Genomic DNA, 16,462 nt, shown 5'->3' with positions numbered 1-16,462 from the left:
GCCAAGTACATAATTCTCCATGTTTCTGATGTTTTCCCCCACATAAACAATCTGTTCGCATACACTCTAAAAAATGCTGGGTTAAATATGGACAAACCCAGCGATTGGGTTGTTTTCATCCAACAGTTGGGTTAATTTTTAACCCAAACTTCTGGGCAGTAACCCAACGCTGGGTCAAAACAACCCAATCACTGGGTTTGTCCATATTTTACCCAGTGCTGGGTTGTATTTAACCCAGCATATTTTAGAGTGTATCCATATTTCTAAAGTATGTTACTAAGGAGCTAAAAATTCATCATAAAAGTTCATGCTCACTTTTGCACCGTGTAGTTCTAGGAAGCTAGTTCTAGGAAGCTAGTTCTAGGAACAAGCCATCAAGGAGGTTCCTAGAGAACCAGTTTCTTCCTCTGGCCATTTTCCTGGTTGCATTTGCACCAGCAGCAGGAACTCTAAAGCGGCTGATAGTGACGTCTTTATTCGTGGCATTTACAAACATCAACAACCGGTGAACGGAGAACGCCGTGATCAGAGTTGTTTTTGTTGTGTGTCGTGGGTTTCATGATAATGGAGAAGCAATGTAATCAATTTATGCGATTGAAAGAGCATGAAAATCTCACCAAAGCTGAGGAAAGAACCAAACACTACAGAAACCAGGTAGCAGGTCGCTGTTTTCCGTGTTCGTGGAGTAAATAGTTTTACACGGCTTTTTAAAAATGCCAGGTAGTCTGTGTTCTGTAGGAATTTGGAAAGGAAAGGACGGAAAGGTGTGGCCATGGTGGCTCTGCATTTAACCCATCCAAGTGCACACACACACACACACACACACTGTGAACACACACCCAGAGCAGCGGGCAGCCATTTATGCTGCTTTGCCCGGGGAGCAGGTTCGGTGCCTTGCTCAAGGGACTCACCTCAGTCGTGGTATTGAGGGTGGAGAGAGCGCTGAACATTCACTACCCCCACCTACAATCCCTGCCAGACCTGAGACTCAAACCCATGACCTTTGGGTTACAAGTCCAACTCTCTATCCATTAGGCCACGACTACCCCACTGCCCCATTTGACCAATCAACATACACTTATGTCACTGGTAGTTCCTATAGAACTGTTTCAGACTACTCTGAAGTAGGAGCTAATTTAGCTCCCCCAAACAGAGTTCCTAGAACTAAAACCATTCCTAGTTCCTGCAGTGTGAACATACCAAAAATCAGGAACTTCTACTAATAGTTCCAGGAACTACTGTATGAAAAGGTTCCATCGGTGCGAAAGCCCCTATAGAATAAAAAAAAAACTCCCACTCAAAACGTATTTACGCAATATATGGGACACAGTGACCTTAAAAACCATGTGTTAAGCTGACAAATGATAAATGGTTATCTAAAAGACAATACCTCATTTAAAAGAAGACAACTATACCCAAAAGCACTGGAAAAAGGCGATTCAAACTCTTAAGGTGCAATTTCAGACCAAGTTCAGATTGGTGTGTCTTTCTCAGCTTCAATGATATTCGGGGAGAGCAGACAGATGTTTTGGAGGGCAGAGCGGACATTCCGTAGAGAGCGGGTCATGTAGTTTGCACTAGCAGACTTGTGCCACATCACTGCTGGGCTCTGGACTCTGGGGTCTCATGGGTCGGCTCTGGGCTGTATGCCAGCTATGCTCCCCTAATTGTGAGAGTGGAACACTCGCTGGTCATTACTAAAATTTGGCGTGTTGCACAGAGGGATCCTGCAAATTGTGAGGCACCTGCTACTTGTCTCCATAGCTGCCTGCCAGCTATCTGGATGACTAATGTGAAATTCCAGGGGGATTCAAGTGCATTGACAGAAATGCCAATTATGATCACAAAAGCCTTGAAGCAATGTTCAATTCAATTCCAACTTTGTGTAAAGCACATTTAACAATCATTTAAAAAGCTTAAGGTCTAGATACCAGTGAGCAACAACAAGATGACAGTGGCAGTAAAGCTGTGCCTGAGAATAACAATGTACCTTAATTAAATCTCATGTGCCTTTACTGTTATTGCAGGCAGCACTCAAGAAATTTCAAAGATGTCTTGGGTTTTGAGTCCAGTAGAATAAAAGTATTTCTGAGATATCTGGCCTTGACCAAATACAACACTTGTAAAGATGTTTGCTAGCATTTTGCATGACTCTTCTGCAGTAATTCCAAGATTGAGGTGTTGGGGGGTCATCATCTTGCTAAAAGGACATGGAATTACCAAGTGTTCATTATCTTGATCAGTGGTGGTCAGTCTAACTCATTAGAGAGAGCCACTGCCCTGCAGAGTTTAGCTCTAATCCCTAATTAAACACAACCTGGGGTGTGTTTCCCAAAAGCATCATTTGCTAACTTTGGTTGTTAGTTCCACTGAACTCTATTGGTAAGGATGAACTTGGCGACCAGTTACTTTTGGGAAACGCACCCCTAATAATCAAGAGCTTCAGGATTACTAAAAACCTCCAGGCAAATGTGTTGGGAGCCAAACTCTGTAGGACACTGGCTCTCCAGAAGAAGGTTTGGACACCCCAGATGGTGGATGATGATGTTTGTGAAATGGACAGTAATGGCCATGCTGGCTGTGAGCTGTTCAACAGTCCACACATCACAATTCTGCATATTTCCAACATGGGTTGGACCAATATGGGTGAAATATAGATTCATCAGTCCACCAGACCAACTTTCACTCTTCAGATGTCTTTTATTTTCACTCATGTAAGTCTGCTTCAATGAACCATGCCAACCAACTAGGTTTGTTTGTTTCACATCACCTTTTCTGAGGGTTCAATCATGAATGCTGTCCTAGAGCTTCTTTTCCATGCCTAGTCAAGGTCAAACTGGAATTTGTTCTGATTTTTGGATGGCCTCAAACTATTAGATTTTCTATTTGATGACAAACCCTTGCAGTTTTTTTGCAGTATGTCTGAATTGGTCAAGATTAATTGGTAACACTTTATTTTAAAGACCAATTCTCACAACCAACTAGTTGCTTATTAGCATGCATATTACTAGCATATTGCTTATTAGTAATAATAAAGCACATATTCATACCTTATTCTGCACGACCATATTAGATCCCTTAAACCTACCCTATACCTAAACTTAACAACTACCTTACCAACTATTAATTCTTGCGATCAATTCTTTCGAAGATTCATTGCCAGGAATTTTTTTTGCAAAACTTTTGCAAATCCAGCAACAAGGTCTTCTTCAAAAGCACTTATTTTAGCATCATGGGAACTTGCACGGAACTTCATTTTCTGGTGGATATATTACACATATTGATTTGTGTGTGACGAATCAGACAATCAGAAAACAGTCCATGCATATGCCATCCAAAAACAGACAGAAGTGTTCCTACACCTTTGACTGGTGCAGTAACAAATCCATGCCCTGACCTTCTTCTTGACACTGTGACTTCATTCATCAGGACAGCTTGTCACTTAAAGACAGTATACTGATCCAGTTTTCCTGGTCCAGACTTTGCCCTTTCACCGAGTCACACACCTCTATAATAATCCCTCACTCCCCCAGTTTTTTCCACACCCTCCTCCCTCCCCATAACTACTATTATTAGATGTGTCTCTAGTTATTTTTTTTTACAACGACCACCATAGGTGCCAAATTGCCATTTAAGAGTGTCCCTCTGGGTTCTCTCTTCTTCTTGTTATTTGATGGTGACAGACTCCTTTGTTAAGGAGAGCTTTCCCTTAGCCCACTTAGCTTAGCGCTTTGACAGCTCCACAATAGAAGCCTTTTCTCCAGCGAGCTGCCAGGCGACCAGATGTAGGGGGAGGAGGGGAGGCACTCTGGAGAGGAATAGTGTGTGTGTGGGTAACGACAGGGTGGGCGACTGTCACCCTCATACTCCGTGTCAACATTGGCACGCTGGAATTAATATTTGGAAGTGAATAGGGAGCGGGGTCTGATCTGGCAGAGCTAAGAGTATATATGTATGAATATTGCTAACAGGGGACAATAAATGTAAGTTTATGACAGGATTTTATATTGAGTTTGAGGGCAGTATAGTTCTTAATAGAACAATAAACAAAATCTCTCCCTTTACACGAACAATGACCCCTATCTGTTAGCTTAACGGCACGGCACCTTGTTTAAAGTGAGAAACTGTTAATACGCTGAGGGTGAAGCACAAAAAGGGGGAATTATTCTTGACATTCACACACGCTCCAGCATATTTGCATTTCCTTCCGAGGCCTGATAGAGGAACGTTTCCATCGCTTCCTGAGGGTCCCTGAGGAACCTGCTCCTGGTAAAGCTGTTTACTGTAACCCCTTTGGAAATTAATCCAGGCCTTATAAAAAAAACTGAGTCACCGAGTTACCGTTTCAATCACAGGCAGGTACATGAAAATGCACTTGGACTTGCTCGGCAGTAAATAAACACATTGTGTTTTTTCTGGGAAGACGAGAGCACGCCGGCACTGCCCTGAGACTCAGCAGCGTTCCAGTTCTGTCAACATCACGCACATCTCAAAAGCAACTCAAGAGAGAAGGTCCCAAATACTGCTACTGCTACCCAACTACCACATACATCCACGTCTGGCCACAGTTACAAAAATTACTACGGTAATACCATTGTTAACAAAGGCATCCAGATACAATTATGGTCTATAACACGGACAATAGTACCATAGTATTCCTTGAAGTATTTCAGTGTACTATCCAAATACCATGCTATGAATGGTTAGTCATTTAGTACCATAGTAAACAACTAGTACCATGGTTTTACTATCTGTTACTATCAGTGTATTGACATAGTACTTTTTGTAAAGGCTGTTTATGGGAAAATAATCAATAAAATGTCTACGTAAACATTTTGATTTTAGTGTTTTGCAAAGTTGTTTTTCCACTTTTTTTTGCCATTTACACTTTCAGCTTTCTTTAGATTTCTCAAGACACCTATTTTAGTGATATCTATCAGGTGTTATGGGCATAAATAAATACAAAACTAAAAAAACTAATCTAAATAAACAAACAAATAAATAAATAATAAATCTAGTTTTCCCATAAATAAACACAAGTTTTAACTAAATAAATACATAAATGCTGTTTTCTAGAGTTTTCACATAAATAAATCCCCATACATTATTAAAAAGAGTTGATGCAAACAAAACACACATATTTTTTCTCTTTTTCTAAACCTGCAACCAAGGTAAAAGTATTGTATAAAAATAATACAACTAATAATTACTACACAGATGACTCAGAATTAATTACAGAAATTACTGCCATCTTGGCTGCTACTGAAACAGTCCTCACTGTTGGACTGAACTCACAGAGTGAAACAGGAAAAAAAACTGTTGGGGGTGGAAAAGCACACATAGCAGTGGGAAGAGCAAAGGCAACACCCCTCTCCTCCCGTCCTCCACCCTTTGAAAACTTTGATTAAAGAGCCCCTGATGGACGAGTGCTCCAGAGGGCTGCTTCCACCTCCAGCCTGTCCCATTCATCCTCACACAACCTCCCCTGTTCTGTCTCGCTCTGTCCAGCAGGTTATTTACCTTGGACCGGAGCCACTTCCGACTCAGATTCAGAGTTGACTGGAGTGTCACATCAAGAGTCTATGTTAATGTTTGTGATGAAAAAGCACCTCCCCACACCTCGCGTCTGGGTTCCCTCTCTTTTCTCTTCAAGAGCAGGGATTCTGTTGTCTGTGTTTATCTTCACCGCTGAGGGAATGTCATAGTCTTTCAGAAGTGCTGTCTAAAAGGGATAAAAGAAACCCCTTGCATGCCGTGAATTCAAATGTATGCTTGGACATGAAGACATCAGGAGTGTTTTATATGGAGTAAGAAAAAAAAATGCTTACAATGCTTCAAACCTGTTAACCATGTCACATCATCAATAATAATAGATGTCTTTTCACTGTGTGGTCATCCAGAGGAACACTGTAGTGCTCAAAAGTAGTTCTTCCACAGTTGACTTAGATTGACTGTTTTAATAATTAATTCTCAATTAGCTCAGAAGGTTCTTATTTATATTTTATTTACATTTTGACTTTGTGTCAGAAGTTTGTGAAATAAAAACAGACACAAATCTGAAAATCAAAATCGACAAACTAGATGTTGTACATTTAATGTGGATACAGAAGTTCAGATCATTTGGTCTTGGAGGAATAATACATGTTTGAGCTTGTATTATCTGGATTACAGAATCTGAGCATGATGGCCTATTCTATTCTATTCTATTCGATTTTACTTTTTATATTGCCAAACATATACCGTATACACACTGCTGTTCAAAACTGTGTGGTCGATTTTAATGTTCTTATACTGGATTTATTTGATAAAAATACAGTAAAACCGCAATATTGTGAATTATTATTACAATTTAAACAAACTGTTTTCTATTTGAATATATTATAATATGTGACACTGGACCACAAAACCAGTCTTAAGTCGCTGGGGTATATTTGTAGCAATAGCCAAAAATACATTGTATGGGTCAAAATGATTGATTTTTCTAAGATATTTAGTCCATTTCCTACTGTAAATACAGTACATCAAAACTTCATTTTTGTTTAGTAATATGCCTTGCTAAGAACTTCATTTGGACAACTTTAAAGGCGATTTCCTCAATATTTAGATTTTTTTGCACCCTCAGATTCCAGATTTTCAAATAGTTGTCTCTCGGCCAAATATTGTCATATTTTAACAAACCATACATCAATAGAAAGCTTATTTATTCAGTTTCCAGATGATGTAGGTCCAGGGTCACATATAATTTATTCCTGTAATATCTGTATTACTCAAGTGTATCATGATCCTTCAGAAATCATAATATTTATATATTTATTTATTATTTATTCATATGCTGATTTATAGCTCAAGAAACAGTTCTTATTATTATCAATGATGGAAACAGTTGCGCTGCTTCATGTTTTTTTTATGGAATTCACGGTACATTTTTTGTATGGATTCATTGATGAATATAAATTTCAAAAGAGCAGCATTTAATTTAAATGTTATTGCCACTTTAATTATTGTGTTGCTTTTATTACCACTTTTGGTCAGTTGGTTATGAATCTTGCTAAATAAAACACAGTTACTGTCCACAAAAATGTGAACGGTAGTGCTTTAATGATATCTTGTAATTTTCTCTCCAATGGAGTTGTTTAAAATGAGTTCATCCTCTTCCTTGTCTAAGAATGTTTGCCACAGTGCTCTTAGTCTTAATACAGATCTGGATGCTGGCAAAGGCTGTCTGATCAACCTCTGACATCTTGGCATCATTAGAAACCAAAGCTGAAGACCATCCGCAAGCATTTCCATCATGAAGAGAGCACTTACCGCTCTCCTCTGCCCTTCCTTCTGATGACTAATTAAGCCTAATCAATTACAGTTTGATGACTCCCTGAGTTGACTTCATGTGAGATGAATGCTGTATAATGTGCCTATTTAATGAAGGAGTAATCAGACAGGCTTTTGTGTACTGTATGACAATCAGCTAAATGAAAACTCTCTAAATACAGATATAAAATGTCTCACTGCACCATCTCTTGCATTAAAGAGATAATTCACCCCAAAATTAACATTTTGTTATCAGAGGGTGACCACTTGTTCCAAACCTGTATTAGTTTCTGTTGAGCACAAAAGAAGATATTTTGAAGAATGTTGGTAGCTGAACAGTTGACGGTAGCCATTGACTTCCATAGTATGAAAAAAAAAAATACTATGGAAGTAAATGGCAGCCAACAACAGTTTGGTTACGAACATTCTTGTTGGTGTGTGTGTGTGTGTGTGTATGTAGTATATCAGGTGAATTTTATAGCTATATACAAGTATATTCCTTTAAAGATATGTATTGCAATATAAATCTAAAGAGCAAATAGATAAAGTGTAATAAGATAAACACTTACATGTGTATTTTCTTTCCACTAGTGTAAAATAAGTCAAGTTATGAAAGCAAAATAGCCTAAAATCTCAAAATTGACCAGTGCAGAAAAACATTGGCTTTGCCTGTAGTGTGTTGCCTTAAGGGAAGATGCTGGTCAAAATAAAACACATAGATTGCCATAAATCCAATATTCCATAGTGGAACATAACACCATAATAATATCCTCAAGCAGAACGTGTGAGCAGAGCGACATCCCTGAGAATATCTAATCTACCAGTAGACGCTATCCTTGGCTTGCGGCCCTGTCTGTGTTTGAGACTAGCCCATATCCTCTGGTGTGCTCTCACAGACGGTGGGAAAAGCGCCAGTTGAGTGTGACTAATATCAGGCTCCGAGTAAATTACACCACTGATCACCAGCACTCGCAAGGAGGTTACAAAATGGCCGATCTGCCGAGGAAAAGTGCCGTTTTACGACTCCTCACCACGGTAAACTTCAAATTAAAGCCTCTGTACTATCCACCTAATGGATGATTGTGGCTCAAGTGGGAGAGATTCAAGTGCTAAAGGTTTATAAGATGGCATATCTGAATCCTCCATGTTAGTCTTGAGGTATCTGTGTGGTAGAGTGAGAAACATTACTGCCTGAGGTTATGGGACTTGAAGAGTTAACAACACTTACTGAAAAGTGTTACATAATGTCAACATCTAGAAGCAATTCAACAATATTATAAAGCTCACGTGTGAATCCATAAGTGGATGTAATTTAAAGGGACAGTTTCTTTCTTCTGCTGAACACAAAATAAGCTATTTTGAAGAAAGTTAGTAACCAAACAGATGCAAATCCCATTGACCTCTGTAGTATGAAATTCTATGGAAGTCAATAAGAACCAACAACTGTTTGGTTACCAACATTTTGTGGAAGTCAACATGTTCTTGTCCCCATTGACCTCCATATTATAAAACACTTGCTGGTCCCCATTGACCTCTATAGTAGTATTCCATATGTTGGTCAATGGGGACCAGCAAACTGTTTGATTACCAACATTCTATGGAAGTCAATAGTTGTTGGTCCCCATTTTCTTCCATAAAATGTGATTACCCAAGCTGTTAATGGTCCCCACTGTCCTCCATACTATGAAATATTATGGAAGCCAATAGGGAGCAGCAGCTGTTGACATCCATAGAATGTTGGTAACAAAACAGTTGCTGGTCCCAATTGACTTCCATAATATTTCATAGTTTGAAGGTCAGTGGGGACCAGCAACCCAATTTTGTTCCATTGAATGTTGGTAACCAAACCCCATTGGCCTGAAATACTATGCAAGTCAATGGGGACCAACAACTGTTTGGTTACAAAACTTTTATGGAAGTCAACAGTTGCTGGTTCCCATTTTGTTACATAGAATGTTGGTAACCAAACAGTTGCTGGTCCCCATTGACCTCAATATTATGAAATATTATGGAAGTCATTAGGAACCAGCAACTATTTAGTTACCCACACTCTTCAAAATATCTACTACTGTGCTCAGCAGAAGAAAGAAACTCATACCGGTTTGGAAAGATACAGGGGTGAGTGAACGATTCAGCGAATCATTTTTAGGTTTAAGTACTGTCAATTAAATACATTTGGACTTGACTGAAAAAAATTCTCATTCGTGATTGTGTTGATTAAAGCATTTCGTGCTTAGACCTATGGCACACAGGCGACAGACCAGTTCTCGCATTCGTCGTCCCTCTTTGACATTCAGCAATGCAAAGTCCGTTCAATATCATGTAACATTTCTGTCAGCATGATATTTCCTGATATTCGTTTCTGCCTTCAAACTTTCAGCCTAAGTTCATGCACTCAGCTCTCGAGGACAAAGCCAGTATCCCTAAACATTTGGACTGGTTAAATAATTTAAGACCTTTCAAATATCTGGCACATAATTGAGATGAATACAGGCGGAGTGATTCTGAGCAGCAGCAAAGGAATAATGGAGCAGTGTAAGAAGACAGTGGGATATGCGAACGACATGCAGTAAACACGAAGAGCGGCCCTCAAGGCTTGCTCTGGGTCTCAGGAATGAAGAGAAAATTACATATCAGAGACTGGGGCCAGATCAGCAGATAACTGCAGCCTTTAAGTGGCTTCCACGAGTAAACAATGCAGCATTCCTCCAGCTATTGTTTGCAGTGTCACCCCATCGCTGCCTCTCCAAACTGACACACACTCTCTGCCACACTTTCATTTGTATGACTTTGTCATAGCTGTTCAGAAACATGCTGACCTAAATTTGGCTGCTAATAAGAAACAAAGTAAAAGAAAAATATATGAAATATACTTAAAAATTATGGCAAACAACTGCCAGGTTGCTATACACTTTTTCTTAGTTCTGCTATCAACAAAATAGCTATCAAAAAGCACAAGTTTTGCATCAGGCTGTTATATGCTGCTACAGTAAACGGTAAATATAATGTTAGAAGAAATGTTATAGAAAAGAGTGGGATTACAATGGGAAATCAAGTGTCATAAATATTCACTAACAGAAAGGAAAAAATGTGGAAAAAAGAAAAAATATTATTTAATATATATTATATGTTTTGCTTAAATTATAAACCTCACTAAACTCCTAAATGAACAGGTAATACACTGCACAAATGCCTTTCTTCCTAAAATATCAAAAAATCTTAAAACAAGAAGGATTTTCTAGACAAATAAAAAATATTACTGAAACAAGCTAAATAATCTGCCAGTGGGGTAAGAAAAATAATCTTTGAAATAAGATTATTTTGCTTACCCCATTGGCAGATTATTTTGTTTGATCTAAGCAAAAACTCACTTAATTTTGATTAGTTTTTTTCTGAAACCAATACATTTTACTTGTCTAGAAAATCCTTCTTGATTTAAGATTCTTTTTAGATATTTTGGCTTGAACCAAGACAAATAATCTAAGGAAGAAAAACATTTTTTGCAGTGTATTATTTTGTTAGATTTATGGTAATTAACAAAGCAACATAAATTTATATAGATAAGTTATGATGGCATTTTCCTTCTCAAGTAATTTAATTTTTGTTTTTAGGATATTTCTGGAAACAAGACAAAATACCTAATATTTTTGCAGAGCTGCAAACTTAATTCTCAAAAAAAAAAACATAAAATTAACCAACATTGGGTGGTGATGGCGCAGTGGATAAGACGCATGCCTTTGGTGCGAGAGACCCGGGTTCGAATCCACTGTGAGACACCAATGTGTCCCTGAGCAAGACACTTAACCCCTAGTTGCTCCAGAGGCGTGCGACCTCTGACATATATAGCAATTGTAAGTCGCTTTGGATAAAAGCGTCAGCTAAATGAATAAATGTAAATGTAACATTGCTAATACAGTGATTATTTGAATGTAAAAATAACATTCATTAATTATTTGATTAATCTCCAAACTCTTTGTTTGATAATCAAAGTTCCTTTAAGCATTACAGTTTTACTTACCAGAAGTGTTTTTCTATTAACATAAATAGCCTCTTAAGATGCCTAAACAATATGTCAGAGGAAGTCTAGGAAAGGGTTAAAGTGAAGGACCACCAATTGTAATGTTTGCTGGTGAAGACTGCCTTTTTCCCTCAGCTGGGAATTGACCAGACGTGCCTCACTGGGAACTGTTTTACACAGGAACAAAGCTAAGGCAATGAACATTCTCTCTCTCTCATTCTACCGCCTAGGGGTACTCCCTCAAATAATTCATCAAATGAATACTCACGACTTCTGTGGTACCGACTTGGTTGCAGGCTTGTTACTGGAAACATTGCAGCGTTCTGTGAAAAGAATTTCATGGAAACATTAGAGAACAGGTTTGACTGCACACGTCCATATACCAGCAATCTGGCACAGAATACAATGTGTCAATAACACAGCATTGCATGATATTCTTTCATTGGAAATCAGAATTGTATTGCTTTTATTTTCTCAGCACTGCTTGATGTTGAATTTGGCATGAGCTAAAATGTGACATGAAGAAGCAAAATGTTCCTTACTCCCATTGTATCCTGAGGTCACATGCTGGGAATCCTGCAAAATAATAATAATAAAAAAAATTATATATTGAAATTTCAACATTACAAAAACAAAAATACATAATCTAACATAACAACATCCGACTGCAAACAAAAATACATTCTGTGCATTAACTCACATGGAGCAGCTACAGATGGGAAATAGTTCTGCTGATAGCTTTAATTGATTTTACACTAATACAATTAGAGCAGGCACACAAATCACACTTGAGCCGGAGCGGAGGAGAGATGTCTGCGCCCAAAGATGCCACCATTACAGAGTCAGCGTATTATTAACATGTCATCCAAGCCAACTCATGAGATTCAGACCATGTCATATTAAGAGACAAATAGCGGACACCACAGCCGAGAGAAAAGAGCATCATGGGATTTGAAGGGAACTTGAGTGGAAAGTCCAGTACTTACTCGCACAATGGTTTTTAGCAGGCTTGTTATTTCAATTTAAAATATCATTCTAAAACTCTGTAGTATTATTTTTGAAGCATACTGTAAATGTGATTAAACTGTTTAACCTGTTATCTAATAGACAGGAGAATAACTGGCTACAGTTACATAAATATCAGAAGTAACATGGGTCACGCATTGCCTCAAGCAGCTGAGAGGTAAATCAATGTTGACATCATGCTAATGACATTTCTTATCTTAGGATGTCTGTCAAATGACATCCAGTGAAGAGTGATAAACAGACGTTATGACAAGAGCCCAAAATCTGCTCAGAAAAATCAAGAACAAAGATAAAGAGTGTGTGAAGGCATAGAAAAAAACACCAAAGAGTATTAAATGAGGAAAATAAACAATGACTGATAAAGCTAAAGGGTTAAACTATAAATGATGTAGCCCTTGTTACAGTGTAATTATGCATTTAAGTACTGAGTAATACTATTAATTAACTACATGTGTTTACTATATGGTTAGGGATTGGCTAAGGGCTGCTTGCATGTATTTATGCATAATTTATATTTATTATAATAGTAAGTACATGTAATGTGTAACGAGGACACCTTAAAATAAACTGTTACCGCTAAATGTTATCGAAGTATTAACTCCGTAATGTTGACTAATGCACTGTAATGTTGATGAAGTCCATTTAGTATAAATAGTTCAAAGGCACAGAGGGAGAAAGAAAGAGAAGCAGCCCACCTTTGAAGGGATTGGAAACTTGGTTTGTTCAGCTTTGCCTGGTGTGTGGATGGCAGTGAGAGGTGGAGGCCAAGAGTGGGTCATCTCCTACAACGATAACACAATAATAGTTATGATAATAACACAGACAGATATGAGATTGATAGATTATGTGCTTGCTGTTCAAATTAATCAGCAACATCTGAGCAAAGATTCAAATTCAAGGCTAAACATAATCAGAGCTGCAGAAGCGAAGAGAGCAATGAGCAGCTTTATGAAAATAAATAACACAAGTCACACAATTTGATCAGTTATCAACATGTATCCGGTGGGGAAAGTGATGAAGGTATTCTAAGAGCAGAAGTACATAAATAAACATCTTGTTCAATTATCAGAAGCGACACTGAAAATGACGATGGCAAACAATCACAGATAATCCCTCAGAAGAGAGCTTATTTATTAAACTTTCTTTCAAGTGAACTGCCATCTTGCCTAAAAACATCACACGCAGGAATACTGTGAAATCTCCGGTACACTCTCTCCCAAGAAAACCTGTGTTATTACATTCCAGAAAAATGCACACAAAATCCATTCATTTCTCCGAGCTTCAGTGGGAGCGAGGCATAGCGGTGGAAGCTTTGAGTTGCAAATGAAATTTATTAAAAGCAACGGAGCGTTGCTCCTGGAGCCAAACAAGGTTATCCAAACACGATCAGGCCGGATCAGAGACTGTTTACTCTTACGCTTCTCGGACAGCTCAGCTATACATCCCACACATATCTGTGTTCAGATGGGAAATATTGTGTTCCAACAACCTTTAGTGTACTTAAAAATGGTAGTAAACTGCTACATTCGTATTACATACTAAATATGAGGTATGCATTTTCCTTTACCCTTGTTTTTGATGGTCCTTTATCTTCATTCGCAATGATACAGTGGCATCAAGAAGTGTTTAAGTTATGCTTAAAGGAATAGTTCACGCAAAAAAAAAAAAAAAAAAAGTTATTCTTCATCTGAAGAGATTTGGAGATATTTAGCATTTCATCACTTGCTCACCAATGGATCCTCTGCAGTGAATGGGTGCCGTCAGAATGAGAGTCCAAACAGCTGATAAAAACATCACAGTAATCCACAGTGCGTCAAATAGCTAATGTCTTGTAAAGTGAAAAAGTTGTGTGTTTGAAACAAATCCATTAAAGGGATACTCCACCCCAAAATGAAAATTTGGTCATTAATCACTTACCCCCATGTCATTCCAAACCCATAAAAGCTTTGTTCGTCTTCATAACACAACAGTGCAATTTACTATGCAGACAATGGGACAGTCACAGATTTGTTTCGTACAAAACACAACTTTTTCACTTTACAAGAGATTAGCTATTTGACGGACCGGAGTGGTGTGGATTACTGTGATGTTTTTATCACCTTTTTGATTCTCATTCTGACGGCACCCATTCACTGCAGAGGAACCACTGCTGAGCAAGTGATGTAATGATAAATTTCTCCAAATCTGTTCTTATGAAAAAACAAACTCATCTACATCTTGAAACATCTTAAAGTGAGTATATTTTCAGATATTTTTTAGGTGAATTGTTTAAAAAAAAAAAATAATAATAAAAAAATAATAATAATTGTGTGTGTGTGTGTGTGTGACCCTGGACCACAAAACCAGTCTTAAGTGTCAATTTTTCTAAATTGAGATTTATACATCATCTGAAAGTTGAATAAATAAGCTTTCTGTTGATCTATGGTTTGTTATGATAGGACAATATTTGGCCGAGATACAACTATTTGAAAATCTGGAATCTGAGGGTGCAAAAAAATCTAAATATTGAGAAAATCACCTTTAAAGTTGTCCAAATGAAGTTCTTAGCAATGCATGTTACTAATCAAAAATTAAAAAAAAAAGTTTTGATATATTTACGGTAAGAAATTTACTATATATCTTCATGGAACATTATCTTTACTTAATATCCTAATGATTTTTGGCATAAAAGAAAAATCGATCATTTTGACCCATGCAGTGTATTTTTGGCTATTGCTACAAACATACCCCAGTGACTTAAGACTGGTTTTGTGGTCCAGCGTTCACATATATACATTTATATCATATATTAATATATATATGAAAGAAACAATATACATATACATATAAAATGGCGGAAGATGTAACTCGGGGAGAAGAATGGTTGAGTAAATTATGTTATTTTTGTTTTCTTTGCGCAAAAAAAAGTATTCTCGTAGCGTTGCAAAACTGAAGTTGAGCCACTGATGTCACATGGACTGTTTTACCGAAGTATTTACTACGTTTCTGGACCTGGGAACATTTCAGTTGTGTTGCTGTCTATGGAGGATCAGATATCGCTCCGATTTCATTAAAAATATCTTAATTTGTGTTCCGAAGATGAACGAAGGTCTTACGGGTTTGGAACCACATGATGGTAAGTAATTAAGGACATCATTTTAATTTTGGGATGAACTAACCCTTTAAAGAGTCCCCTGCATGCTCTCATCTGATTTGCACATGCCTCACAGTCAAGTGACACGCTGCTAAATATTCATGATCCGCTCAGAATCTGCCAGTTGAACACAAACTACATTAACTCACAGTATAACGTTTAAATTGTTTACATATAAAAACATAAACCACTAACATAAAAACAATGATTTTAATCTGGCTATTATTATCATCATGATCATGAATATATTCTCAACATCCAGCTGCATCCCACTAAAGCTGTAAATCTGCTCAACCTGGCTCTGTTCTAGATGTTTTATGACCCTTAAGTTATGTAATGGGAATATGTGCATGAGCCTGGATCAGGATTTTCTGCTGTTTGGAAAATGAGTTGATGGCTTAGCCTTTCTCTCAATGGAGAATCACTTCATTTCTTCATCTTTGAGAATAGGAGATACATAGGAAATGGGCTTTGATGCAGCGTTTGCACTAAATGCATGACACACTACGGTTTAAAAAATTGGGGTCAGTGAGTAATAACAACAACAACAACAATAATAATAATAATAATGCAACTTCTGATAGAAGCATAGAGCAATGGTTGCTGAGAATTCAGCTTTACCATCACAGTAATGAAATATTATTATTATTATTATTATATTTGAAAATAAAAAACAGTTATTTAAAATTGTACTACTTACTGTACACATATTACAGCATTTTCGATCACATACATGCAGCTTTGGTAAGTATTACAGAATTAATCATTTAAATTAAAAATAACTAATGTATAAATAATTAAAAATACAAAAATAACCATAAGTATTAGGAAAACAAACAAAAAAATGAATAAATAAATAAATAAATCCTTATACTGATCTTGACTGGTCCTTACTTGAACTGTAATGCATTTTTAAGCTAAAGGACCTTCTTTGTAGGGATATGCAAAATTGCACATAAAAAAAAAAAAAAATTATC

The 16,462-nt window shown here is 37.4% G+C and overlaps 1 protein-coding gene across 1 annotated transcript in view; it reads right to left on the bottom strand.

The window, feature by feature from the left end:
• Positions 1-16,462, bottom strand: part of LOC306853255 (AF4/FMR2 family member 2-like) — a 209,295-nt gene that overhangs the window by 69,151 nt on the left and 123,682 nt on the right. Inside the window, exons 5-7 of the mRNA XM_079390520.1 lie at positions 13,048-13,134; positions 11,869-11,902; positions 11,595-11,649 (exon numbers count right to left, since the gene is read on the bottom strand). Of these exons, the coding sequence (XP_079246646.1) occupies positions 11,595-11,649; positions 11,869-11,902; positions 13,048-13,134 (176 nt within the window). The remainder of the gene's footprint in view (positions 1-11,594; positions 11,650-11,868; positions 11,903-13,047; positions 13,135-16,462) is intronic.

This window comes from Barbus barbus, assembly GCF_936440315.1.
Source record: "Barbus barbus genome assembly, chromosome: 33".
Classification (NCBI taxonomy): domain Eukaryota; kingdom Metazoa; phylum Chordata; class Actinopteri; order Cypriniformes; family Cyprinidae; genus Barbus; species Barbus barbus.
This window is presented reverse-complemented; position numbering and strand designations above follow the sequence as displayed.